This window comes from Zonotrichia leucophrys, chromosome 20, assembly GCF_028769735.1.
Source record: "Zonotrichia leucophrys gambelii isolate GWCS_2022_RI chromosome 20, RI_Zleu_2.0, whole genome shotgun sequence".
NCBI lineage: Eukaryota > Metazoa > Chordata > Aves > Passeriformes > Passerellidae > Zonotrichia > Zonotrichia leucophrys.
In genome coordinates, this window is record NC_088189.1 from 14,532,014 (window position 1) to 14,559,507 (window position 27,494).

Consider the following 27,494-nt stretch of genomic DNA (forward strand, 5'->3'; position numbering starts at 1 on the left):
CACATCCCTGAGTGCCCCAAGGACTCTCAGTGCGATGGGGGTGAGACAGGGTGGTCTGGGAAAGGAGAATGAACAGCTTTTGCTCATTCATAAAGACCCTGAGATTAGCTCAGTTGGTCAGAGCATGTGCCAATAACACCAAGGTGAGGTCTTGACCCTGAATGGGCCATTCACTTCCACGAGAGTTGGCCTTGATGATCCTTCTGGGGCCCTTCCAGCTCAGTATATTCTGTGATTCATTTCCCTGGTTTCTGCTGTCTGGCACAGAGCCTGTGTTGCAGGATTGGCTCTGTACACTGCACGTGTCCTTCTTCTTTAACTGCTCTCCCCAGCCCCAGCTAACGAGCACCCAGCTCACGGTGTGGCAGCAAGCCCTGGGGCACACTCACACTGGGGCCTTCAGGCCCCTGGGAGCTGCAAGGGCTGAGCCAGCTGCTGACCCATAGCCCCAGGACACGGCTGGGAAATGCTTCATCAGGTGCTCAGGAGTTACCTGGTGACTTCAGCATCACCAGGAGGAATGGCTAGGCCAGAGCTCCCTGGGCTCTGGGAAAACTCATGGCAAGGATGCCAGGATGCAGCAAGGTCACCCCAGGCACCTGCAGGGAAACCAGAGTGGGCAGCTGGGGCTGGAGGGGTGCCTTGGGACCTCCTTCTCAGTCAATGCCAAATGCTGAAGATGTGTTCTTGGAGGGGTTTGCAACCATCCAAACATACTATTATTTCCCCATTCTCTTATTGTTTTAGAAGTTTTGGGTAGCTGGATGAAACTTTTTCTCTTTTTAATAAAGGACGGATAAATGGGGCTTGGAGCTAGGTGATCCTTAAGGGCCCTTGCAACTCAAGCCATTCTATAATGAGCACCCTGCCTGCTTTGCATGCCATTTGCTGGGTGAAATGAAGCACGTGCATTACACACTGGCCCTGCACCTTGCCAGAGGCTCTCAGCGCTGCTCCCAAAACCTCCTGCATGAAGCAGAAGTCAGTGTGATCACCTTCCTATTTTCAGCAGTCACCCAAGCTCACAGAGTGCCTCCAGTTATGCTCCTGAGCAGCAGAGCCTGAGGCAGCTGCTGGGGTGGGCTCGTGCTGTGACACACAGGGCCCCACTTAACTCCCCATTACCTGTGGGCAGGTGAGGTGCAGTCAGCTGCTTGCTCATCCTCCCCAGCCACAGCCACCCCAGGCCTTGCAGCTCAGCTCAGCGTGACTTTCCCAGCGACCTGAGGGCCAGGGCCATGCAGGAGTCATTGCCTTGTGTCCCCCCATCCCAGCTCAGGATGCCAAGGGAAGGCACTCTGGTTTCCCTTCCCTTACTCAGTGTCAGCAGACACTGCTGTCCCTGGGGACAGAGGGGGTCCCTCCAGTCTCTCTTGCTATGCGCAGACAGAGGACACAGGGATGTGAACCCCAGCTCAGCCCTGCAGGATTGTAGGCACACGAGGACTGGGCCACCACGGCTTCTTGCCCACTATTCCCTGTGCCAGCAAGATTAAAGTCACTTCCCGCTGTCACACAGCACAGCTGTCACCCAGCCCAGAGCCCCTGGCCACAGCCCCTGGCAGCCACTGCTGATGGCCTCAGGCTGGGGAGAAACTCCTTCCTCTTCATCAGCATCTGTGCTTGTCCAGCAGTAAATCACTGGGCTGCACGCTGCCCTGGGAGGGGACTGCCACCCCCTCTTGGCAGCGGGACACCGGGGCAGGGTGCAGCAGAGACTGAAGCATTTCCCATCCCTGTAGGAACGGAGAGAGGGGCGTCCCATTTAAACCTGTGCTTTAGGGCACATGCCAGCACAAATGGGGCAGTTCACCCTGGAACATGTTTCATCCTGACAAGATTCATCCTGCTGCATTTATTTATGCCCTCCTCTATGGCAGCAGGATTAAAGGCTAATTTCTGCACTCCTGCTGCAGCCAGCAGGAGCCATCCTGTAATCACTCCATGTGAAACCAGGACAAGCAGAAGCAGCAAAATGAACCTCCTGGGCAGCAGGAGCTCTTGGCTTCAGGCAGGGACCAGGTTGGGGGACAAGTGTGGGTATGCTCTAACGTCTGGTGGCTTCTGCAGATCATCCCCTCTGTGCTCAGCAACTTCAGCTCCTCGGGCATTCACTGAAACTGCCATGGCCAGCTCAAAATTCCCTCCATGGACATCCCAAATGAGTGCATTTTCTGCTTAGGACTGTTTCAAGCTTCACAGGCTTCTGCTCCCCTCCTGGCAAAGTAGAGTGGCAGCTCTGCAGGGTGGCAGCTCTCCTCCCAAAATGGTTTACACTCTTCTGCAAGATCCTTCAATTACAGAAGAATAAATGTTATTTAATTTGTGACCTCGTGTTGAATAAGACAAAATTAAATTCTACCTCTTGTGAATTTACAATGGGGAATTCTCACCTGTGATGCCAGATGAGTCCTAACTGTTCCATGCATGACTCAGACACCCAAACGGCTCCATTAATGACTGTTTTAATAAATGTTCTATCTTTACACAGACAATATCCTGCCCTGTGACAAGCTTGGCACGAGGTCAAACCAAACTTTGGTCCCACGGTCGGCTCATGCTGAGGATGCCAAGCATCCTGGGGGGCTGTGACACCCTAGGGACGTTCTTGTGCAGTTCTTCACGAACCCCCCTCATCCCCTCGCATGGGTAATGGTTGGGTGGCACTTGCAGGGGTTTGGGCCCCAGCCCCTCACTGGTGTCCGAAGCGGCTCAGTGGATGAGGGCCGTGCAGCAGTGACAGGGGATGGGTGCCTGGCTCAGTGGATGAGGGCCGTGCAGCAGTGACAGGGGATGGGTGCCTGGCTCAGTGGATAGGAAGGCAGCAGTGACAGGAGGTGCTGCTCAGTGGATGAGCATGGCAGCGTGACAGGGATGGTCCTGGCTCAGTGGATGAGGGCTGTGCAGCAGTGACAGGGGATGGGTGCCTGGCTCAGTGGATGAGGGCTGTGCAGCAGTGACAGGGGATGGGTGTCTGGGAAGCCTCAAGGCTCCGTCCCTTCCCTTCGGCAGCGCCAGCACATCCCCCGCTCCCTTCCTGTCCCCCCCGCGTCCTCGGCTGCTGCGGGCGGGACCGGACTCTTATCGCTTTTTTTTTTTCAGTGGCTTCAGCTCTTCATTTCCGTCCATCTGCCTCCTCCCGTTCCCGTTGGATCTCGGTGCCGGAGCTCCCCTCTTTCCCCGCACCGCCGGGGGCTCAGCCCTTTCCCTCTGCCCCAACACTCCGGCGCTCTGCAGCCTTTCCCCCGGGAGTCCCCAGCCCCTCGCCGCCGCCTGCCCGGGGCTCTGCCACCCCTTGCCCCGAGGAACCGGCCCGGCCCGGCCTCGCCCGCTCGCGTCCCCCGAGACCCCGCTCCCCTCACGGGACCCCCGGCCCCGCCCCGGGGCGGGCCCCGCCCTCGCTGCGCCCGCTCCCATTGGCTGCGGCCCCGGGGGGCGGAGCCGCTTTGTGACGTCACGATCAGCTGTCGGAAGGTGCCGATTTGTGCGGGGGAGCGGCGCGCGCTGGGCAGAACGGCGGGGTCCGCACCGGCACCGGGACGGGCACGGATACCGATACACAGCGGCACCGGGACACGCAGCACCGGCACACACACACCGCACCGGCACTACCTCAGCGCCTGCCGCCGCCCGGGACACGCAGGGCCGGTGAGTGCCCGCGGGACGGGGTCAGGGCCGGGGCCGGGCCGGGGCTTTGCGGGCCCGCACGGCCCGGGCGGGGAGCGCCCGGCGGGGGCGGGGGCGGCCCGGGACCCCTGGGCTGCGGCCCCCCCGCGCCCGTTGTTTGTTTCTTCTTCACCGGATTAAGATTGGCGGTCGTTCCCCGCTGCCATTGGCTGCGCTGCGGTGACGTTGCCTCATTTGCATTTGACATTGAGACGTCAGAGCGCTCCCCCGTGTCCCGCCGTGACCCCCGCGCGGGCCGGGCCGGGCCGGGGCCGTGCTGGCACCGGGCATTGCCCGCCGTGGGCACGCGGGGCTGCCCCCGGGCCCGCCGCTGTGGGGCTGTTCTCGGCAGGAAGCGGGCATGTGGCTCCCCCCGTGATGTTTAGACGCGCTCCGGGTGCGAAACGTGGCGGTTTGGAAAAGGAATGTGAAAATATAAATATAAGTGTGTGTCAATGTATGAAATATGTCATGGAATCACAGAATGACTCGGTTTGGGTGTGACCGTAAAAATCATCTCGTTCCAACCCCCTGGGGGGGGTGTCCTGGGAGGGACACCTTCCTATTCTGTATGTTATATACGGTATAAAATACAGCATATATAGTATGCTATATGAAATAAATTTGTGTAAAGAATGTAAATAGATGTAAATCTATAACACAAAGTATTATCTATTTAACTTATTTCCAGGATATCCTTGGTGCTTTGGATTTAGATCCCTCTGTCTTTAGATGTCGATTGTCTTTGTAAACCCCCCAGGTTTTAAGAGATTCAGATGCTTTGATGTTTTTGTGGAGTTTGGTTGTGCTGCCCGGGCAGGGGCTGTGTGTGGAAGGGGAGGTGCTGGCAGTGCTTGGCTGAGGTTTGTGCCGTGGGGCAACTCCCCCACATCCCAGGATGGGTCCCTCAGGTACCAAACACAGCATCTCCCTCTGCTATTGCTGTCCCTCCTTTGGGACAGCTCACAAAAGTCATAAATCCTAAATGGGCAGCTTTCCTCTGGATTTCATGTCTCTCACCTCAGCTTGGCTGAGCCTGGCAGGCCCTGTAAACTAATCCTGCTCCCATCTAGGGGGACTCATTGTGGAAAAACTTGGACTTTGTGGAGTGTAAAAGCAGGTTAAAAAGGGCATTTTTGCTCTTGTAATTCTTTTATGCACATAAACATACATATTTGTACAGGGGAGCTACAGCCCTGCTGAGAGCACCTGAGCAAAGAGTGCACCCTGGCACCCCAAAATAGTGGATTAAACCCCCTTGAGCCCAGCAATAGCCAGTGCTGAAGCAGCACCAACGAGGGCTGAGCTGGGCAGGTGCCAAGTGCTGTTGTTTGTTTGGCCAAGGTTTTGCTGGGGTAGGAAACAATCCCAGAAACCCTCCCAGAAACAGGTGTTGGGCTCTGGTACAGGACTGTGCTGGACCTCCTTTCCCACCAGACTTAATCTACAGAGTGCCAAGAACTGTGTTGTTTTTCTCTAAAATAAATCTTTCCTCTCATTTTACATTTCCTCTCACCAAAATACCCCCCTTCTCCCCCCTCAAACAACAAACCTGCCACAAAAAAAGACAAAAGCTGTCTGCTGTAGCTCACTGCCACCGTTGGGAACTTGTTGTGTCAAACTGCTGCTTATCTGCATGAGCGAAAAAGGAAAAACAGAAATTTTCCCCCAGGTAATAAAATGGTAACACCTGCTTGTAATTAGGCTGGAAAAGCCTGTGACACAACCTTGTATCTGAGGGGTTTTTAATGCTGACTGCACAGCGAGGGAGCCCTGAGTGGCCTTGGGGGAGCTGCAGGAGCTCGGGGTTCCTGTGGTGTGGGAGTGCAGTGCTCCAGGTTCTGCTCAGGTCTGTGGTTTGGGGAGGGTGTGAGGCTGGGCTGCTCTCCTCCCTCCCTGCTCCCCTCCCTCCCTGCCTCCCAGCTCCTCGGGATGCTCCACTCCTCGGGATGCTTCACTCAGCGCATCCCAGAGAGGAAAGCTCTAAAATTTCACAGCGTGGCTCATGGCAAATCTAAAATTTCCAAGATCCTGCCAGCCCCTGGCAGATTTGCCAGCACTGTGTGTGTTGATATCCAGCAGCACGAGGTCACATTTGCCCTTGGGGTAAGGACCTTCGTGCAGCAGTGACAGAGGAGCTGCTGTGAGTGCAGAGAGCAGCTCCAGGAGAAACATCTCCTCATCCTGCAGGGTCCCCCTCCTTCAGGCAGGATCTGGAGGAGCATGTGGGAGCTCTAGCCCCAGCTGAGACCCTGGATTGGCTGAGGAAAGCCCTTCTAGGTCCTGTCTTGGTCTGCCATTAATAAGAAGTGTCATGATGAAGAGTTTTTTGGGATTTTTCAAACTGCTGTCTGCCTTCCCCCCCTCTACCTCCCTGATCTGCCATGGAAGAGGCTCTGGCTCAGCCTCAGCCTCTGTTTTGCTGGAATCAGTCTGTCCGTGCTGGCAACACCTCAGGGTGCAGCTCTGCCCTGTGCCCAGGGCTCCCCCAAGGCAATCCATCAGTGGGATCAGCTGGAGCACAGTAGTTGTGGGACCTAATTCAGCGTTAATTCAGCCCCACCAAGCTGTGCCAGGCAGGTCCCTGCCAGCTCTGGTCCCTCCCTTGGTGGGGAGGGCTGGGGACAGCCCAGGGATGATTCACTGGGCATTTCTGGGCTGATGGGCTGAGCTCCCCTGGGCTGCCCAGCTGCCGGGTCCCCTTCTGCGATTTGTGTTTCTGTGCCAGGATTAGGATTTTCCTGCAAGCAGCACAGCGAGCCTTTGAAACGCTTGTCTAATTTAGGTGAAATGAGTTGAGAATCCCATTTCCCCAGTGGGCTGGAGGAAGGCACCAGGTTTGTACCTCTGCCTGGCTGCGGGGTGTTCTCAGCTGTGCCGAGCGAGGGCCGCTCCGCTCCGCCCTGCCGCAGCATCCCTCCCTCCGCCGGGTATTTATGGAAACTTTCGGAGCCCGGTGCCATTTCCAAGGGGAGTTGCTGCTTCCTTGCCCGCTGGGACTCGTGCGAGCCGGCGGGGCTCTGCAGCTCCCGGCCCGAGCTCCCCGCGCATCCCGGGCCCTGCTGCCCTCCTGCTCCCTGTTCGCAGCTCCCGACGTTATTTGCAGCCAGGGTGACTCACAAAACTAATTATTGTGTCAAGGTTGCTGAAGGGGAAAAAATAACTTGATGCATTGTGGTTTCCTTACTTCCACTTTAAATTGAATATTTTTAATACCTTCTGGCTTGTTGTAAAATGCTGTTGGACTTTCTGGAAGGATTCTGATGGGCATAATTCACTTAGAAACTTGAGTGTCCCTGGTGGGCTGTGCCCTTGTGCTGGCAGTGCCTGGTTTGCAGGCCTGGGGAGGATGGCAGCTGTCCCGTGGTGGTGCCCCAGCTCTGCCAGGGGACAGGGGCTCAGTTCAGTGGGTGCATTCTGGGCACTCAGCCCCAGCAGTGTGGCACACAGGCAGGCAGTCCCCTTGTGTCCTGAGCAGGGACACCTGGGACACACCTGCCCTGCAGATGTGGGGCACCTGCAGGCACAGGAGAGCTGGGAGAAGGGACCTGAGAGGAAGAGAAGTCATCTCCTGGTCCAGACTGGCTCTGTGGGCACTGCCTCTGCCTGGTGACCAGGCACAGATTGACCTCAGTCCCCTGTCAGGGACACAATTGGGCCCCTCCTGTGCTGCAGCTCCCATTGAGGCTGCCAGCCCTCCATGCCCTGGTGTAAATGGGGAAAATATTTGCTGCAGGGAAAGCAGAGGCCCTCCAGATACCTGGATAAACTTCAGGGCTTGATGTGCTGCTGGCTGCTCCAGAGAGAAGTGCTTGGAACGTGCAGGGATGGAGGTGGCACAGGGACATCTCACTGGGCAGGAGTTGGCCAAGGAGCCTCTGGTCTTGTGAAGGGCTGGGAGGTCACCCAAGCCCTCTGCAATGAGCTGATGGATGAGCTTGGTGGCTGCCAGGGAGGGCCTGGAGGGTCACCTAGGCCAGGAGCTGCTCTCTTCTATGGGGGTGGGAGAGTGCAGACTCACAGACTGCTTGGGGTTGGGAGGGACCTTACAGAGCATCTCATCCCACCCCCTGCCATGGCAGGGACACCTCCCACTGTCCCAGGCTGCTCCAAACCCATCCAGCCCGGCCAGTGCCCCTGGCCAGGTCACATCCAGTTTGTCACCAGCAGCACCCCCAAGTCCTTGTCCCAGGGCTGCTCCCCATGCAGCCATTCCCAGCCTGTGCTGTGCTGGGGCTGCCCCAGGTGCAGGACCTGCCCTTGGCCTGGCTGAGCTCCATGAGGTTCCTGTGAGCTCCCCCAGCCTGCCCAGGACCCTCTGGGTGCCCCAAACCCTGAGCTGACTGCCCCACACAGCTCAATGCCAGCCCCACAGCTGCTGAGAGCCCTGGAGCTTCATTCTGCTGCTTCAACCTGAGGTTCTCAGAGACAGGGTAAAGTGGGGGGGAGGATTAGTGCTCATTTTGGCCCTTGCCTGTATTTTGGCCTCACTCCTGCCTTCACCCTGCAGGTTTGGTCCTGAAAGCTTTGCCAGGAGCTTCCTGCAGCTCCCTGGGCACCACCCTGGGGCAGGTCCTGCCATTGTAGCCCACCCGTGGCACAGTCTCTTGCAGCCCCCACATTCCCTGGCTTGGGGAGGGTGACAGCTGGAGACTTACTTGAGTTCTTTGAGGAATGATCCTTTAAAATGATCCATTTCAAGTTTTGCGCTTAGGGAAACTTCTAGTTCTCTCCCACTTCCTCCACAGCTATGGCAGCTGCCTGTGAGCCCCTGTGCCTTAACTTAAGAAGTTACATTTGGGAGAGAGGACAATCAAAAATAATGGTGTCTGTTGTGTCCTCAGAAAAAACAAATTACCCCTGGGTTGGGGTGAACTGAGGAATCCAGGTACCTCACTTCCCTTGCTGTGATTTTCTGGGGAGCAGTCCCTGAGCAGGCAGGTGTTCTGAGCTGTTCCTGGGGGAGCAGCTTTCCTGCTGTCCTGTGAAAACTTTTATCATCATTTAACAAAGAAAAACTAAAATATCGTCATTTAACAAAGGAAAACTAAAATATCATCATTTAACAAAGGAAAACTAAAGGTTTCTGACTGTGTCTGTGGCCATTTGACCTTGAGCTTGCAGGTGGGTGAGCCCCTGGCAGGGGCTCCCAGAGCCAAGGCTGCAGAGCATGGGAAGCCCTCGCTGCAGCCAGACATTCCAGGCTGTCTTAGGGACAATCCCTGCCTGCCCCAGCCCTGCCCTGTGCTGCCTGCTTGGGAGCTTTTCTGGGTGACCCTGCCCTGGCAGCCAAACTGGGGCCACTCTCTGCCCCTGTCCCTGTGTGCCAGACCCTGTCCCCAGCTCTGCCATTGGGTGACATCCAGTTCTGGGCAGGGACAAAGGTGACACTGAGAGCATTGCCAGTGTCCTCCTGGTGTGGTGGGCTTGGGCACAGCACAGGGGACCCTGCTGTCCCCAGCCCCACTGTGTCACCCTGAGGACCTCCCTGCTGGCCATGGGCTCAGCTTTGGCTCAGCCCTTCTGCCAGCCTGGCACTGCCCCAGCTCAATGAGCACATGAGCCATGAGCCCACTGCTGGCCTCACACTGACCCCCCTGTGACCCCTGTGCCTGCCCCAGCCTATCCTGCCCGGGCACCTGGGGAGCAGCAAACAATGGGAGACTCTGGGACATCACCAGCAGGAGCCTGGGGGCTGTGGAGTTTCTGCCACAATTAGATATGTAATAAACATCTGAAATAATTAATATTCATGTCATATTAAAAGGTGTTTGCTGCCTAGGTGAGTGCTCAGGCAGGTGCCAGGTTTCCAGGCTGGGCTGGTGCTGAGGCCACCCCACGCTCGGGGCTGCCAGGGTGGCCTTTGCCAGCCTGAGCTGCTCCTGGGGCACGTGGGCACCCTGTGAGCTGGGAGTGGAGCACACCGGAGTGCAGCCAGGGCCCAGCTGGGCACCAGCCCCTCTGTGGGGTGTTCCCTGACTTACCTGGATGTGCTTTGGTGATCCAGGGGCAGGGGGAGTCTGGCTGATTTCACTGATGGCACTGCAGGGTCACAGCCTGGCCCTGGGGGCTGTGGGCTTAGAGAAACCCCTCTGCCATGCCTCAGTGCCCAACCCCTCCCTACTCAGTGCCTGCAGGGGAAGCCAGGGACCCTCTCAGGACACAGAGCAGAGTCTCCTCCTGTTGCAGACATCTTTTCTGAAAAATCCTTTCCTTAGGATTTTTCCTCCTGAGAAGCTGAGAGGCCTCAGGAACAAATAGTAAACAATGGTTATCTGCTGCTGTGGAATGCAACAGGTGTATCTGTGATTGGTCTCATGTGGTTGTTTGTAATTAATGGCCAATCACAGTCAGCTGGCTCAGACTCTGTCTGAGCCACAAGCCTTTGTTATCATTCCTTTTTATTATTAGCTAGCCCTCTGATGAGAACCTTTTCTTCTATTCTTTTAGTATAGTTTTAATGTAATATATATCATAAAATAATAAATCAGCCTTCTGAAACATGGAGTCAAATCCTCATCTCTGCCCTCATCCAAGAACCCCTGTGAACACCATCACATCCTCCCTGACCTCCTGTTCCTCCTGGTGAGTCTCCACGAGCCTCAGCTGAGCCATCCCAGAGTGGATGGGGAGCTGGGCTGGAGCCCTGAGCTCTGCAGGGGCAGGGCTGTGGCTCATGGGCTGCCTTGTGCCCCTGGGGCAATGGGAGTCACCAGGACCTGCTCTGGGGACAGGTGGTGTCCCCCTGGTGCCCTGCCATGCCAGGGATGGGGAGCTGGCTGTGCCAGAGCTGCCTCATGCTCCATCACTGCATCTGCAGCTGGAAGTGTCTGAGAGCAGAGCCCTGAGCTCCAGGGAATCCCAGCCCTGGGGAAGGCTCCTTTGGTTTCTCATTTTCTGTGTTGTAGAGCAGATGTTGTTCCTCCCAAGGCACCTGAGAGACTGCAAAAGGCATTTCCATCCCACAGGGGTGATGAAAAGAGTGCCTGAGGCCCAGAACTGCAGTGCTTGGCAGGGTGCTGGGACTGGGGAGGCCAGGGGGCAGCAGGGCTGAGCAAGGACTTCTCCTGCTGGAGGGCTGGGGTGTGCATGGGCACGTGGTGCCCCTGGACCCTTCCCATGGCACACTGCCTGCAGCACACGGACATTCCCTGGGTGCAGCATCCCTCGAGCTCCATGGCCCCTTGGTCCTGACCTGGGCTTGGCCTTGAGGTGGGGACTGACCCTTTCAATGCACCCACCTCAGTGTGCCAAGCACGGCAGCACCCAGCTGGCCCTCTCACTGCACTGAGCTCCTGCTGGCATTTTGTGGCCTTTTCATGCCCTTTTAATATCTCTGCACTGAGAGGCACACAAATAACACACAAATAATACTCTGCACCTTCTGGCTGCTATGCCTTGCCAGGAGCTTGGCAGACATCAAAGAAATGAATGAGTGCTGAGCTCCCCCAACACTGGAGGGAGTCTGCTTTCCCAGGTGTGAAAAACGCCAATCACTTGTTTTTAAAATTTTATAAGTTTTATAGTAATAAAATGGTTATAAAAATAGTAATAAAATTAGAATAATAATAATTTGGACAATTTGAATTAGGACAATATGAGGCAATAGAGACAAAGAGTTATGGACAGTCTGGGTATCTCTTTCTGGGCAGCACAAGCCCAAGAAAGGACCCACATTAACAAAGGATTAACTCTTAAAAGCAACAGCCTGTTGCATATTCATACACTTCATACATGATGCATAAATTCCATTCAAACACAGGATTCTGTCTGGGCAGTGTCATCTTCTTCCTCTGAATCCTGACAATGCCTTTGAGGTGGGAAGAAGTTCGTTTCTTCTGATAAGAGAGCAATAAATTCATTTTCTCTGAAAGATTCGGGTCTCCTGTGGCTGCTATCTGGTGCCAGTCCTTTCTTTAAAAAAGTATCCTATTTAATACTTTAAAAAAGTATTCCTTTAAAAAAGTATCTGGCACCAGATAGCTATGCTTTTACATTGCATAGTTTCTATTTTAACATTTTTTATAACTTAAAACTATATTTAACACGTTACTTAAGATAATTAATACAGCATAACTTTCTAACACAACACATATAATATTCACTTTAATATTTGCAAAAAGCCAATCATAAAATTGGCATTGTTCACACCAGGCATAAAACAGTGATCAGCTGAGCAGAGGGGAAGCAGAGACACACAGAGGGCTGGGATGAGAGGCTGGGTGTGAACAACAGCGTGTGCTGGCAGCCCAGAGAGGCAGCAGCATCCTGGGCTTGTCCCCACAGTGTGGGCACCAGATGGGGGAGGGGGATTCTGCCCCTCTCAGGTGAGACCCCACCTGCAGAGCTGCCCCAGCCCTGGGGACCCAGCACCAGAAGGATGTGGAGCTGCTGCAGTGAGTCCAGGAGAGGCCACAAAAATGCTGCAAGGGCTGGAGCTCTCTGCTCTGGGACAGGCTGGGAGAGCAGGGAGCATTCACTCAGAGAAGAGGAGGCTCCAGGGAGACCTTGGAGCACCCTACATTGCCTAAAGGGGCTCTGAGAGATCTGGAAAGGGACTTTGAAAAGGAGCCTGGAGTGAGAGGACACAGGGAATGGTTTCCCACTCCCAGCAGGCAGGGTTAGATGGGATATTGGAAAGGAATTGTTCCCTGTGAGGGTGGGCAGGCCCTGGCACAGGTGCCTGGAACAGCTGTGGCTGCCCCTGGATCCCTGGCAGTGCCCAAGGCCAGGCTGGGCAGGGCTGGGAGCACCTGGGACAGTGGGAGGTGTCCCTGCCAGGGCAGGGGGTGGGATGAGATGGGACTTCAAGGTCCCTCCCAGTCCAAACCAGTGTGGGATTCTGTGACAGTGCTGTCCTCGTCCTGCCTGCTGCCAGGAGCTTGGCATGGCCCTGCCTGGCCTAGGGACACTGTGTGCTCTGTCCCTGCCAGCTCCTGGGCCTGGGTCTCCTGGGACCCCCCAGCCATGAGGATGGGGCTTGGTGCAGGTGGGCGCTGCCGGGCACAGGCGCCCAGGGCTGCTTCAGGTACAGCACCAGCTGGGACAGCCATGGCACAGATCGGTGCCAGGGGCACCTTTTGCTGTCCCCTTGAGCCCACCTGAGCCCCTGGGATGCAAAGGGCCACACTGCCAGCCTGTTTTAATGTGCTGTTCCTTTTTCTCTCCCTGTTCCAGGCCTTTGCACTGAAGCCAAGTGAAGCACCTCTCAACTGCACTGCACGCTGCTCAGCTGTGATTCCTGTGGCAGCCAAACCTCTCTGTCACTGACACCCCGAGGGCTCTTTCTCCCCTCCCTGCCCATCTCTCCTGTCGGTGCCTGGGAGCTGGTGCTCAGCAGTAGCTCTATCTCCCTGCCCATCCTGCTGGACTGCTCCCCACCATGTTTCAGCGTCTCACCAGCCTCTTCTTCAGTGACAGCAGCACGCCAGAGGGCCTGGAGGAGCCCAAACCCTTTGTGGAGGAAGAGGAGGAGGAGGATGGCTGGCTCATAATTGATCTTGCAGGTGAGCAAAGCAGCAGAACTGTCTTCCCACAGCCTCTGCAGAGCTGGGCAAATCCTTACATCAGCAGATGAGCTGACACCACATGAGAGCAGCTCTGCCCTCCATTTTGTCTCCCCTGGTCCCCATGCTCTGCCATGGTCACTGCAGCAGCCTCTGACCTGCTCCTCCCTTTCCCTTTCCTCTCCCAGGGATGGTTCTCAGCTTTCTGCCAGTGTGGGAGCAGCATCAGCATCTCCAGCTGTGGCTGCTGCTGCCCAGAGGCCTCCAGGAGCCTCCATGGCAGGAGGGGAGCCTGGCAAGGCAGGGACATCACCAGAGCTTTGGGGTGATGCTGCCCAGGGTCCAGCTGGGCGTGCATGGCCTGGGCTGAGCGTGCCTGGGCATGTGCCTGGGATGCATGCTGGCTGGGCCTGAGCTGCCTGCCTGGGCTGAGCTGTGCCCTGGGCAGTGCCATGCCTGGGCAGTGCCATGCCTGGGCAGTGCCATGCCTGGGCTGAGCTGTGCCCTGGGCAGCAGCCCTGTTCCACTGCTCCAGGAGCAGCCAGGCTCAGCTGCTCCTGCCCTGCCCTGCTGAAAGCACACAGGAGCTGTTCCCCTGGGGGGATATGGGGCTGTCCCCATGGCAGGGCAGGGGGCAGTGGTGCCTGTTCCAGCTGGGCATGTGCCACCAGGGATCTGCCATGCTTGGGTCATTTGAGAGGAGTAAATCTCAGCTCCGTGGGGGTTATCTTCCCAAACTGTTCCCACTGTCCATGCCAAGCACAAGGGATTTGGCACCAGGTGCCTGTACCTAGAGAGCCCACAGGGCTCCCCGTTCCCAGAGCATTCCCAGCCCCGTGTAACACCAACCAGGCACATTGAATTCCTCCTGTGCAGATCTTCTCCAGCTCTCTTCAGACCTTGGGAGTTTCTGCTGTAGATTGATGACTCAGCCAATTGCAATGATGTTTTTATGACCTTTTCCTTACAAATGCAGCAGCAGTCAGAGACAAACCCTCCTGCCTGTGCAGGAGCTCCTGAGGCTGTGCTCTGCTTTGGTAGCCCCTGGTTGGTTGTGAGGCCCCAGCTCAGGGAGCACAGATGTGTCCTGCAGGTTTAGGAGGAGGGGTTTGTCCTCCCTCTTGCAGGCAGCAGGTCTCTGGGCAGATGTTCCCTGCCTGTTTTTGTTATTCAAGTTGTTCATTAGGGTGTTTTTCCCATATGCAGTGACCTGGAGAAGGGACCAGAGCAGGGACAAGACTGGGATGGGGCACAGGGCCAGCCCCATGCCTGGTGGAGCACTGGAGAGCTGTTGGAGGTGATGGGTGGTGTGGGCATGGGCAGCTGGGGAGGCTTCCCCGTGCCCTGGGCATTCAGATGCCTGTGCAGGGAGGGTCAGGGCAGTGCCATGGCAGGGGGCTGTTGCAAGGAGGTCCCTGGAGCAGTGGGCATGCAGCTGCCACGTGTCAGGGCCAGCTGGCAGCAGCTGCAGCGAGCCCAAGGCATGCCAGCAGGAGCCAGGAGCTTCCCCAGCCAGAGAAACGCCGTGCCCTGATCCCTGGCTCGAGGCTGTGATGGCTCACAGGGGACCAGGGCCTGACTCTGGCACAAAGCACTCCCACGTTTTCCCAGGGAGGTGCCTCAGCTCTGGGTGCAGCGCTGGCTTCAGCAGTGTGTGCCTGTGAATGGCACCCTGCTGCTAACTCAGCTGCACTCTGTTCCCACAGCAGCCCCTCAGCAGTGGGGGACCAGATTCCTTCAGCTCTATTTCTGGGGCTTGAGCTATACAAACACTCCAAGAACCAAACTGGGAGCCCCATCCTTTCCCTTGGAGCTGTGGGGGCGGCAGCTGCTCCCGGCCTGGCTCCCTCCCAGCAGCAGAGAGGCAGCCTAGGGAGCCTCTGGATTCAGCCTCTGCCAGCCTGGTCATTGCCCCCTGTGTTGCAAAAGGCACCAGAATTACTCAGACCTCCCTGGAATGTTTCTGATGCTGCTCCTGCCCCCTTGCTTAGCCTGGCCCTGCTCAGCACCCCGGGAGAGAGCAAAGAGCATTTCCCAGGATGTGGCTGCATCACTGAGGTACTTGAGGATCCCAAAACATTGCTTTGTGACATTAAACCCCACCTTGGCAGAGCATGGGCACGGTGCCCAGGATGCTCTCTGTGCCCTTTGTGGGAGAGCTGCTCCAGCCCAGCTCCGTGCCTGTCCCCAGGCTGACAAACAATCTCCAGCCCGGCATGTCAGCAGCTATTAATAGGCTGATATCCTCTGACCTGGAGAAAGGCATTCTCCTCTTTGGAAGGCCAACTGTGGCCTGTCCTGAGCCCTGGGCTGGGGCATCAGCTGCAGGAGGAGCTGGGGATGCACCGAGCCAGGAATGCCCAGCCCCATGCTCTGTTTCTCCACACAAGAACAGTTTCACCTGTGCTTCCTCCTGCTCCTCATCCAGCTGCAGGATCCATGTAGATACCGCAGTGCCTTCCCCCTCACCAGCGCCCCCAAATCCCCCCGATGAGTCTGGCAATGGGTGTGGGCATCCCCTGCCTGCTCCTGCCCATTGCAGCCCCAGCAATCCCAGCACAGGCAGCCGAGAGCAGCAGCGGCCCGGGTGCTGCTGCCGGGTGGGGGTGAGGAAGGGAAGGCATGGGGGGCTCGGGGGGTGTCAGCCTCTGCATCAGCCACTCAACATTTGGCCTCTAACAGGCTGGAGTTGAAGGCACAGTGAAAACCTTTGCTGAAGAATTTATTCCCATGATTTCTTCCAGAGAAAAGGTGTGGACTGTTTTTGTGCTGTGTGTGCTTGGTTTCCGTGATTGCGAGTGCTGGGTGGTGTTTGTGAGCACCGGCGTGTCGGCATTCCCGGCCCGGCCCGGCCCGGCCCGGCTCGGGTGCCATCAGAGCGGGCAAAGCAGCGTTTTCACTGCCTGAATTCTTCTCTCCGTTTGAGAAGGAAGAAGCCCCTTGCTGCCGTGAACCCTGCGGTGTGGCAGCTCTGTGCCTCGGGCTGTCCCGTGCCGGAGCGGGCGGTTCGGCGGGCCCGGTGTGCCGAGCGCCGGCCGTGGGTGTCTCTCGCACTAACGATGCCCCTTTCTCTCCCCCTCCCTCCCTCCCTGCCCCGTCCATGGTGTGTGTGTGTCCCCGCTGCCCCGCATGGCTCTGCACCCCGCCCCAGGCAGCCGTGCCCGCCCCGGCCCCGCTCGCCGCGCTCCCGCTGCCGGCCCCGGGCGCTCGGCGCGGCCCCGCCCGGCGCCCCCCGGCCCAGCCCCGCCCCTGGCTGCTGCCCCGGCCCCGGCCGCTCCCTGCTTGATGGACGAGAGTTGGTTTGTCACCCCTCCCCCCTGTTTTACTGCAGAGGAGCCCGGCCCCGACGGCGTGGGGAGCAGCCCCATGGAGGACCTGCTCATCGAGCACCCCAGCATGTCGGTGTACGTGACCAGCACCCTCGAGGTGGACGGGGAGGGCCCCGAGGACGAAGCCGCAGAGTGAGTGCACTGAGAGGGTGTTGGGGGGGCAGCAGCCCCAGCACCCACTGAGGGACCAGCGCTGGTCCTGCCATCCCAAATCCCTGCCCACACCCAGGAATGTTTCACCCACGGTCAGAGTGTGGCAGTGGGGGACATCAATGCCCCACACCCACCTCAGGGAACACTGCATATGTGGCAGGGTGCCCCAGCTGTCACCATGCATGGCTGGCAGCCCCCGTGTCCAAAACCCTCTGCCAAGGGGTCTCAGTAGCATATTCGGATGGCCATGGCTGCAGGACATGAGCTTGGCACAGGGACAGGGCTGCATTCGTCTCCCCTGTCCTTAGCAGGGTCTCCTGGCACGGCCACCTCTGCCAAGGCCACTCCTGCCAATGCCAGTGCCACCTGTCACCTGTCCAGGGGGAGTTGCCAGGCAGGGCTTACACCAGGGGTTTGCATAGGCATGGCCCAAGCAAAGCAAGCCCAGTGGGACAGGGCGGCCTTTGGGCAGAATGGCCCCTGAAGACCCCCTGGTCCCTTAGGCAGGAGGGTGCTGCAGCCCCCCTCAATCACCTGCCTGTCCCCAGACTGGCCCAGCATGGGGGTGGGTGTCCCACAGCTGTGGGGAGTGGGACACTTCTTGCCCCAAACCCCAGCTCAGCAGTGGGGAAATCAAACAAAAATGTCCAGGCCTGTGGGCTGGAGCCCTCCACACCCATTTCTGGGGCCACATCCTGGAGCTCTGTCCTCCCCCAGGGCTGCTGTCCCCTGCCCTGCAGCCCCCAGAGAAAGCCTGGACCGTGCCCACACTCAGCCCCACTGCTGCTGGACAAGCCCTGGCTGCCAAGGGGGTGCCATGGGGTCCCTGCTCTCCCCCAGTCCCAGCCCTCCAACACCTTCCCTGCAGCTCCTCAGTGGGGCAAGGGTGGAGTAAGAATTTGGGGTGAGCTTTGCTCCAGGCCAGGAGACTGCTCCTCGTTAGGGGCCAGCATTTCTAGTTAGAGGACAGCATTCCTAGTTGGGGGATGCTATTCTTGGCTAGAGAACACCATTCCTGGTTAGGTGACACTGGTCCTGCCTAGTGGACAGCATTCCTGTCTAGGTGACACCATTCCTTCAGGACCTGTCTCTTTCCCAAGTCACCCTGAGGGCCAGAGCTTGATGTCCAGAGTGTACAGAGTGTTCTGGAGCGCCTCAGTGCTGGAGGGGGGCAGAGAAGGGCTAAAGATAGCCAAGGCTCCAGAGGGGTCACTGTGGGATGGAGACAGACCAGGCTAAAGGGGCTCAGATGCAATGGAGTTCTTGGTGGTGTCTTGATTTTTTCGGGTGTCCCAGAGCCAGCCTTGCTGGAGCACTGCTCTGCTCGGCAGGTGGGAGGGGCAGGGCCGTGGGGCCGGAGGGCCGTGGGGCCGTGGGGCCGGAGGTCGGTGCCCGGAGGCCCCCCCGTGCCGGGCCGGGCCCGGTGCTGACGCCGCTGTCTCCGCTGTCTCCGCAGGGACGCTCCGGAGGCGCGGCCGGAGCCGCCGGTGCCGCAGCGCGGGCGGGCGCTGCCGGTGAAGGCGGCGGCGCTGGACAAGGCGGGGCAGGCGCAGCGGGCGCAGCGGGCCCGGCAGCTGGCGGAGCGGCACCGCCTGGCCCAGAAGGCGCTGCAGCGGCAGAACCGGGCCCGGCAGCGCCCGCCCCGCCGCGCCAAGCAGCTCCCGGGGGCCTTCGTCCACCAGCCCTGCCAGCGCCACTGCAACTACTGACCTCGCTCCGCCGCCCAGGGGCTGCCCCGGCCCCGGGAGCGGCCCCCACGGACACCGGGGACACGGCGGCGGCTTCGCTCCGCACCCCGCGCCCGCACGCCTGACCCGCGCTCCTCATCTTCCCCCCGTCCCTTCACCGCGCCCCCACCCTCGATGCCGGCTGGGCCGCGACCCCGGAGCCGCCGGCATGGAGCCCACGCTGCCCTGCCCAGCGTTCCCGGGGAAATCGGAATTCCCGGTGAAATCACCTGTTCCTGAAATCACCCGCTCCCGGTGAAACCCGTCTGTCCTGATAAGCCTGTGACATCAGTGCCTTTCCTCACATCACGACTCCATGTACAGCCTGGCTGGGATGTCACAGAGACATCGAGCAGGAGTGACAAGAGCAATGAAGCCACAAGATTTGGGATTTTTAGGAAAATCTCATCAATGACACTAAATATCGCTTCCGCCCTGCAAAACCAGCAAACACTCCTCCCCCTCCTTGATTTCTTAGCTACATTTTACCGTGATAAGATAACGCCCCACTGCCAGTCCTAAAGGGGCTTGTGGTTGAAAGCGCTGGTGGAATCTCCATGGCTGGGTCAGCCAGGCAGCTCCTGGTGCCTCACGGTGTTGTTTTTTTTAACAACCTTAAAAGGAATCTCAGGAATCAAAGCACCGTCCCAGCGCCGCGCGCGCCGGAGCCTTGGCTGCCGTGCCAGGAGGGGTGCCCAGCCTGGGGTGGCATCACCCTGCTGGGGGTTCCCTCTGAGCAGCCCTTTGGCCCTGGAGCAGTGACTGCCCCGGCCCCAGCTGTGTCCCAGGGGTGCCCCTGTATCTGTGTGTGTATTTCTGTGTTCCTGGATGCTCAGAGGAGGCTCTGTGGAGCCGAGGGTCGCTGTCTGCCCGGTGTTTGTCCCCAGCAGGGGACAGGAGGCAGGATCTGCACAGCTTCCCCCAGGTGGCCAAAGCACGTCCGTGGTGGTGGTGAGGAGATGCTGAAGAGGAGGCTTGAGGAAAGAGGCTGAAGTAAGGACAAAGATGGATCTGGGAGCCACTGCAATGGGTCAGGATGGGGCAGGCCTGAGTGAGAGGATTGCTGTAATAGGAGCTGTGACAGAGGCATCTTCTTTCCTCGCTAAAAATGGCATCCTTTCCTTCCATCCCCACGGCCCTCCTGCCCCTTTCCTGTGAAGGGCCAAATTCACTGCTAGGCAATGCTAATTTCTAATGTAAATCCCTCCTCTCTCCCTGATGGACTCCTTCTGCCTTTGGAAGAACATGGTCCAGGCTTTTCACTGGCTCCAGCACCAGCTGAGACACATTCAAATCCAGCAGAAATTTGCTGATCTCCCCCAGTTTGCTCCTCTTAGGAACTGGTTTTGTACCCTCTGCCCTGGGAAAGTGTCCTGCTCGTGACCACATCCTGGATTGCCACCCTCTGAGACAAGACTCCCTCACAATACTCCTGAAAATTCTGATTCACCAGAGGTTCTTCCACTCACCGTGTTGCATCCCTTAATATCAGCTGGGGATCTTGCCTGAAGGAATTGTGGTGAGCCCAAACTGAGACAGCTGATAGTTATTAATTCTTTTAATGAGATTAAAGCCAAAATGAACCTTCTTAGTAGCAACAGCCCCTAGCTCCGGGCCAGGCAGCCTGGGCCATAGCAGCAGCTGCTGCTGCTCCCCGGCAGCATTTCCCCTTCTCTGCTCTGCCCTGGCTTTCCCAGAGCTGCATCCCGAGAGGGGAACGGCGAGCCCTGGCATTGCCCCCCAGCCTCTGTCCCTGAGAGCGCCCCGAGATCGCCCTGCAGTGAAGAGATGGCATCTGCTGGCTCCAGGGCAGCGTTTACATCCTGGGGCTTCCTGGCCTTCACACTCAATGCCTTTGTGTGCCCTGCAGCGGTGCCTGGGCTGGGCTGGGAGCAGGGCCCGGCTGTGATGGGGAGTTTCCTCTCTGGCCCCAGCACACACCAAGAAGGGCAGAAGCCAAGCACTGTGCAGCCCCCAGCTTGGTCTCACTGCAGATTCTCCTGCTGCCAGTGCCTCTGGAGCACTCCAGAAAGCAGAGGCTGGCTGTGCCCCCCTGCCCCTCGGCAGCTCCCAGCGGAACAGGCTGGGGCAGCAGTGGCCCCAAGCAGATCCTGCCCTGTCTCACCTGCCAGGCTCTCCTGTGCCTGCCCAGCTGCTGGAGATGGTACCCCAGGAGAAATCCCTTATGGAAATCCTCCCGTGCACCCTTCTCCTCTGCTGTGAGCCTGGGGATTTGTCTCAGCCTGGCACTGCCACCAGCACCCAGCCCCCCGTGCCCATTTCAAACAGGTGATCTTCTTCCTCTGTCCCGGTTTTCAGAAGCAAATTCAAACTCTTTCTGTGCCAGTCTGAGATGTCTTTCATCACTCTGTGCCCAGCCAGCACAGGAGATGAAGCAGGACTATTACCACCACACTTTATATCCAGAGTATGTTTATAAAATGTTAATAAATTATTAATAATGTTTTCATGAACAGGTTAATCCAGACCCTGAGCCTCTGCTGGGTCAGCAGAGTGCACAAACCACAGCAAATGAGCTCCTGCAAGTCCCCTCTGTTGTTTGCATTCTTGCCATGTATTAACACCTCACGCTCGCCTGCCAACCCTTGCCAGGCCACTGTCACCCCCAGTGTCACCCTCCCCTCCCTGTGCTCTGGTCAACCTGTGCTTTGCAGACCTGCAGGGTTCTGCTCCTGCCCAGCAGCAAGCACAAGGCCTGCCCTTGTCTCAGGCCTCCTGCCCAGTGCTGCCAGAGCAAGAAAATCCCTTTCCACTGAAGTTTTTTGTCTCCTCGAATCTTAAAACAAATGAAAGGTGCTTAAGAACTGAGAACTTCCTGTGTGTGCACCCATTTGCATGTGTAGATATTTCAAAGCCCAGTGTGGGTGTTCTGTAGCTTGTTTAGGGGTTGATTTTTGTAGGGGTTTGTTGGGGATTTGTTTTGCACCCAGTATTTGTGATGCACTGTGTGGTGCTTCCAATGGGAAGGTTCTGGTTTGCAGGGAGCTCTTGAGCTGGTTCTGCTGGGACAGGTGGGGTGAATTTTGCTTTCTTTTCTGTACTTGTGTAAGGAGAAACTACAGCATGGACTCAGGGACAAACCAATATGCTGGGGTCTTTAGAAATGTCTTTTTCCCAGGCTTCTCTGTTAGGATGTGGGGTTTGGCTCTGGGGTGCTGCAGGGATGTGGCTCGGGCAGCACGTGGTGGTGACAGGAGCTGCTCTGACACTCCTGTGTGACAAAGAAATTGTGGCCATTCCTGGTGGGATCATTCCTGGGCTGCAGCTCCTCTTCATGTGTTCATGACCTGAAAATTCACCTTTACAGCCAAATTTAGACTGGCTTGTGACCAAGCAGGTACAGATTTTCAGCACTGAGCCTCCTGGGGTTTGGGAAGTGCAGCAGGGCTGTGTGTTATGGCCTGACCCACCACATCTCTGGGGTCAGGGGACAGCAGGATGGGGAAGGCATTGAAATGATCACCTGGGGACACGGTGATGCAGGCAACTGAAAGAAATTTTTGTGTTTCTTGCAATGAAAGCATAAAAAAGGGCAGAATTCCCAGTGGAGAGGCGTGGGCAAATCCCTGTTCAGTAAATGCCAGCTTTGCTGTGCCGTGTGTCAGTGCTGGGCACTGGGGCAGGCTGGGACAGCGCTCTCAGCAGTGCTGGGCTTTGTGAGCCCCCTTCTGCAGGGGGGAATGTTCCCACCCCTGGAGCCCCCGTGGTGCAGGGATGTTCTCCCAGTGAGATTTGCTCTGCTTGCCTGGCTCTGCTCTGGCAGAGGAGCAGGATGAGCCCTCAGGGTGTGCTGGGACAGGAGGGACAGCCCTGCTGGGGAAATGCCTCCCCTTGGGCTGCCCCAGGGCTGTGCTGGCTGCACTGGCCAAGCTGTGGCCATGGCACACTCAGGGCCCCTCACCAGCAGCCACAACAAAGTTCCACACCAAATTCTGGCTCTTGCTTGGCACCACAGGGCTGGAGGGATGCCAAGGGAGTGGGGGCAAAATCCTCCTCACCTGTTGCTCTGAAACTTGCACTCACAAATGCTCTTTCTAAGAAACTGCTGCAAAAGCTTGGTCTGGAAGGAAAACAATTCTTTCCATTGGGGTCCACCTTTCCTTCTCATTGTGCAGAACATCAATGCATGGCTCATCTCAAAGATCACTGCTGCAGGAATCTTCTCTCTTTAGGCTTGTTTCTCATCAATAATTTTACATTTACATCATACTGGTACTTTTTCCTCTTCTATTCAGCCCTAATGGGGAGCAAAACACCCACTTAGATGTCTTACCACACCAGCAAGGAAAAAAAAAAAGGTAAAAGATAAAAAAACACTCCAGTGAGGTTCTAGGCTTGAGTCCCACAGCTTTGTAGTTGCCCCTCTGGATCAGTATCAATTCCGTTGCCCTGCATAAAGTGGAAACTAAACTTCATGTGAATTTATTGAAAAACAAGTGAGTCCCCAAAGATGAAACATCTAATAATTAGGAAGCAGTAAGAAGACACAAGTCACCTCAAGCCAAGAGAAATGGTTCTCAGAAGGCAGCACCAGCCCCACTGCCCTGGGAATGGCTGTGGCTGCCCTTGAGTGTTCCCTGAGTGTCTGGGTTGGAACAGGAGGCCATCCACGTCCAGCTGGTGCCACAGGGACCCTCAAGCCACCAGGGATTGTCAGCTCCAGCACTCCCAGCCTCCAGTTTGCTGCTCCTCCTTTGCTGCGTGCACTCTGCAAGGGCTGCTGGTGGCAGGAGGGGAGCAGCAGCAGCCCAGGGTCGCCCCAGCTCCTCAGAGCTTCTCCACCATGACTGTGGTGGCCCCCTCAGCACAGCTGATGGCAGGACCAGATCCTGAGGAGGGACATCCTCATCCACCCTGGCAGCAGCTCCCTCCCAGGGCACTGCCAAGGCACAGGAATGGCCTAAAAGGGGCTGATCCCCTCAGGGCTTGTCTTCTTCAGGGGGGAGCTTCCCACCTTCAGACCTGCTCCAAACAAAGTCAGGAACCTCCTCTTGGCCTCAGGGGCTCCATCCCTGTCCCACTGCCATCCCTGGAGTGGCCGCCACAAGCTGCCTGGACGTGGCTGTAGGAGCTGGGTGCAGCAGTGGGAGGGCTCTGCCTGCCTGAGGAGTCCCCTCTCTGCTGAGAGGTGTCCTCAGCCCCACTGGACATGGCACCTTCTCCTTGCTGGTCTCCAGGATCCCAGAGCCCCCCAGCCCTGGGCTCTGGGCAGCTGCCCACACGTGGCCAGGAGGTCTCCCTGCTCCATCTGCCTCCTTCGTGCTTCTTGAAAACCTTTGGCATTGACCCATCACCCTCTCCTTGCAGCAATGAGGATGATGAGGACGAGCAGCTCCATTCAATAGCAAAGGAGGCTTTTCTGTGTGATCAGTTTTTCAGTTCTGTGCAGAGTGGTGGCACCCAGGTGTGTCCCCTGTCACTCATTCTGAGCTGACACCTCCCAGGCTGGCGAGGGGGCTGCTTTTCCACCCCCATCTCCTGTACAGGGATGCTGCCCATGCTCCAGAGCACAAAAAGAGCTGCAGAGATCTGACTTTGTTGCAGCTAAACCTGAAAATCCTTCTGCCTTCCACTCTGACCCTATTTCATTGCATGGAGCAGGGAAGATTTTATTCTCTGCAAATGAAGGGGTAAATTCTAAGTGCAGCACAGTAAATTCTAAGTGTAGCTTAAAATGGGTTGCACAGGAGAGCCCAAAGCTCCTCTGCTCTTTCACATTCACCTCATGTACCCTGGCTGGGGAGCTGGGAGCAGCTCGAGTCTCCCTGAATTGTTATCCTCAGCTTTGTGCTTTGGGGAGTCTGGGGATGGGGGAGCAGCACAAGGTGTAGCAGTGACATTTCCTCTTGTGTCAGAGCTGTCCTTGCTCAGAGCACTGCAATATTCTCTGTGTGTGGATCCACCCCTGGTACCTGCTTGTGAAACTCTTGCCCACACCTTGCCCTGCCCCGTGTGGGGCTGACTGACCGTACATGTGCCTTCACCCTTTTTCATGGTTTGGCATCTTTTTTTAACACAATTACAGAACTTGAAAAAAATCACTGAACTGCAGTTACAAGTCCTATGCAAGAGGTGACCAGGGAGTCAGTTTTTGGTATTTCTGTGTTTCTGTGTTGTTTTCAAAGTCACTGTGGGGTTTTTCAGAGAACCCCAATGGAATGAATGCCCCAAAAAGTTTGTTTTGGCTTTTTTATTTTGTTTTGTTGTTTTGTGGGGTTTTTTTTGGTTTTTTTTTTGTTGTTTTTTTTTTTTTTTCCTAAAAAGCATTTAGCATTTTGGATATACTAAATCTCTTAGGCAGCTTTGTAAAGCTCTAAACCCCATTTGCCCCCGGGGCCGTGTTTGGAGAGCGAGCAGGAGCAGGAGCAGGAGCAGCAGGACGGATGCAGGAGCGCCAGGACAGATGGACAGATGGACAGATGGACAGATGGCTGTTCCGTGGCCGGACAAGGTTGCCTTAAGCCTTCCCTGCAATGCCCTGGAGAGTGCTCGGTGCCCTCCCGCCTGTGCCCGGCTCTGCCAGCTCTGGCTCAGCCCCCAGGGCTGGGAGAAGCGTCAGGAACCCCCCACGTTCCTGCATCCCCTGTGCTGTAGGACTGAGACCCGTCTGGAACCCAAGCTAAGGAAATCCGTCCTCCTCTGTGTTCCGTGTAACGTTGGTGTGAGCAGGGTTCGTAGGAAGGGGCGTCTCCTCCTCGTAGGACATTGTGTAAACATTTGCTGTGTGTCGACTGCCTGGGACACATCGTGTAGTGTGCCTGTGTGTGTGTAACCTGGTTTTGGTTGTTAGGTTGTAATGCTGTCTCTTGACTGAAAAAAAAAATCTAATATAAAGAAAAATCACAAGAAATAAAAAAAATATATATTTAAAATCTATTTTATGTGTATTTCTCTAAAGCCTGCAAGTAAATCTGTCTGCAAAATGCTTTGGTTTTTTAAAAATGCTTTTAAAAGTCAATGGTTTGAATAACAAATAACAGAAAAACATCCTTTGAAGACAAGGACACACAGGAGAGAGGATGGCACAGGCTGAGGGGTTGGAGGGGATTTTCCCCCTCCCCATCACCAAACCTTACAACTCAGCAGATAATGACAGAGCTAAAGCAGATGTCGATTGCCCTGAGAAAATCCCAGATCAGCCAATCTGTGCAGCATCAGCTGTTTCTGCAAGCACAGTGGGAGATGTTCTCAGCACCCAGCAGAGGCAGAGATGCCTCCGGGGTGATGAAGGGCTTGGAGAGGAGGAGAGGCTGAGAGCTGGGACTGCCCGGCCTGGAGGGGGCTCAGGGAGATCCCACCCTGTGTGCAGATTACTGAAAACAGAACTGCAGCATTCTCAGTGCAGGGACAGGCACAAATTGAAGTAAAAAGAAATTTCACTTAAAGATAGGAAAATGCTTTTTCACTGCAAGGGTGGTTGGCCACAGGAGCAGGTGGGGAGGCTGAGGAGTCTTGGAGATACTCAAGGAGTATCCTTGGAGATACTCAAGATGAGAGGAGGCATGGCCCTGAGCAGCCTTGGGATGGGGCCTGCCCAGCCCACAGGCTGTGCCAGCTCCTCCAGCAGAGCCAAGCCAAGGAGACACCTGTGACCCCCAGCTGCTGGGAAAAGCACATCAGAGAAACGTTAGATTAGAAACTGGGAATGAAAAAAATAGCTGGGAGTGAGCTTCCATGGCTTTGATAAACCTTCTTATGGGAAAACCAAATTTGGCAGCTGGAGACAAAGCCTGGGGTTATTGGGATTGATGGAGCTCAGGAGGTCCAGTCCAACATCCTGCTCACAGCAGGGCAAATACTGAATTCACACCACAGGCTGTGTTCAGCCAATGCTCCAGAGAGAGATCCTGCCACTGCGTCCCGGGGGGAATGGTTTCTGCTGCTCAGTCAGAAGCTCCTCTCTTTCCATTGGTCCTGCTGGTGTTTGTCCCTGTCTCCCAGCCCACACCTCTGTAAAATCCTGGCTCCATCTCCTGCAGAGCACAAAGGGCAATGGAGCCCATTCCCCTCAAAGGCTCCTTTTGCTCAGGTGTCCCAGCCCAGGCCATCCTGGTGGCCCTGTCTTGTGTCTCCTCTACGTTATCAACATCTTGTGGTTGGGTGGGAGGTGGAAGCCAGGTGATGTCAATCCAGATCCCCAAATGCCAGGGGATCACTTCCCTGCCCCACGGGCTGCCCTCTCTGCCCACAGCCTGGCTCAGCTCTCCTCCAGGACTGTGAGCTGCTCCCAAGTCCAACACTGCTCACAGGATCAGTACAGGGCCCTTTGCTCCTTCCAAGGCTCCTTCCCAGTGGTTGGATCTTGCAGTTCTTCTTTCCCAAGGCCCATGTCCCTGTGAATGGTGACCCTGACCTCCATCCTGTCTGCTCCCCACAGGGTGGTATTTCCCACAAACTGAAGCACATCCCCTCTCTTCCCCTGCTTTATTGGGATAGGGACCTTTTCTGTGAAGGCTTTCCAGTTTTGTGGACTTTGTCCTCATTTTCCAAAGCTTCCCACCCAACCTGAGCAGCAACAGGAGGAGCGAGGCCAAGCACGGAGCAGGGTGAGCCCCAAGGGAGAGTGGGGGCTCCTGTACCCCCATCAGCTGTGCCTGTGCAGGGCCAGGAGCAGCCACACCCGGGCAGGGAGGATGGAGACACTGCACAGTGCCTGGAGGCTGCCTTGGGAAAGGCCTTGGGGGTGCTGCTTAACAGCAGCTGAGCAAGAGCCTGGCGTGCCCAGGTGGGCAAGGGGCCACTGACACCTGGCCTGCACCAGCCATGGGGTGGCAGCAGGACCAGGGCAGTGACTGTCACCTGTGCTGGGCACTGCTCAGGCACCTCCAATCCTGAGGGACTGGAGCATTTCTAGAGAAGGGAACAGGGCAGGGAAGGGGCTGGAGCACCAGGAGCAGCTGAGAGAGCTGGGAGGGCTCAGCCTGGAGAAAAGGAGACTGGGGGGAAACATTCACTGCCCAAGCTCCTGACAGGAGGGGGGAGCTGGGTGGGCTCGGGCTGCGCTCCCAGGGACAAGGATGACAGGGAATGGCCTCAAGTTGCACCAGGGGAGGTTCAGGTTGGATATTGGGGAAAATTTCTTCATGGAAGAG

General features: G+C 56.8%; 1 protein-coding gene across 2 annotated transcripts; it reads left to right on the forward strand.

Annotated features, from left to right (window-relative positions):
* Positions 1-3,461: 3,461 nt before the first annotated feature.
* On the forward strand, positions 3,462-25,278 carry TP53INP2 (tumor protein p53 inducible nuclear protein 2). Of its 2 annotated transcripts, none has more exons than XM_064730317.1 (4): positions 3,462-3,648; positions 12,844-13,172; positions 16,324-16,633; positions 18,111-25,278. In XM_064730317.1, the coding sequence occupies exons 2-4, from the start codon at positions 13,049-13,051 to the stop codon at positions 18,361-18,363; spliced, it is 687 nt and encodes a 228-aa protein (XP_064586387.1). In that variant the 5' UTR covers positions 3,462-3,648; positions 12,844-13,048; the 3' UTR covers positions 18,364-25,278. The 2 variants fall into 2 exon arrangements, with proteins under 2 accessions (XP_064586387.1, XP_064586388.1); XM_064730318.1 differs by having other exon boundaries at positions 16,504-16,633.
* Positions 25,279-27,494: the final 2,216 nt, after the last annotated feature.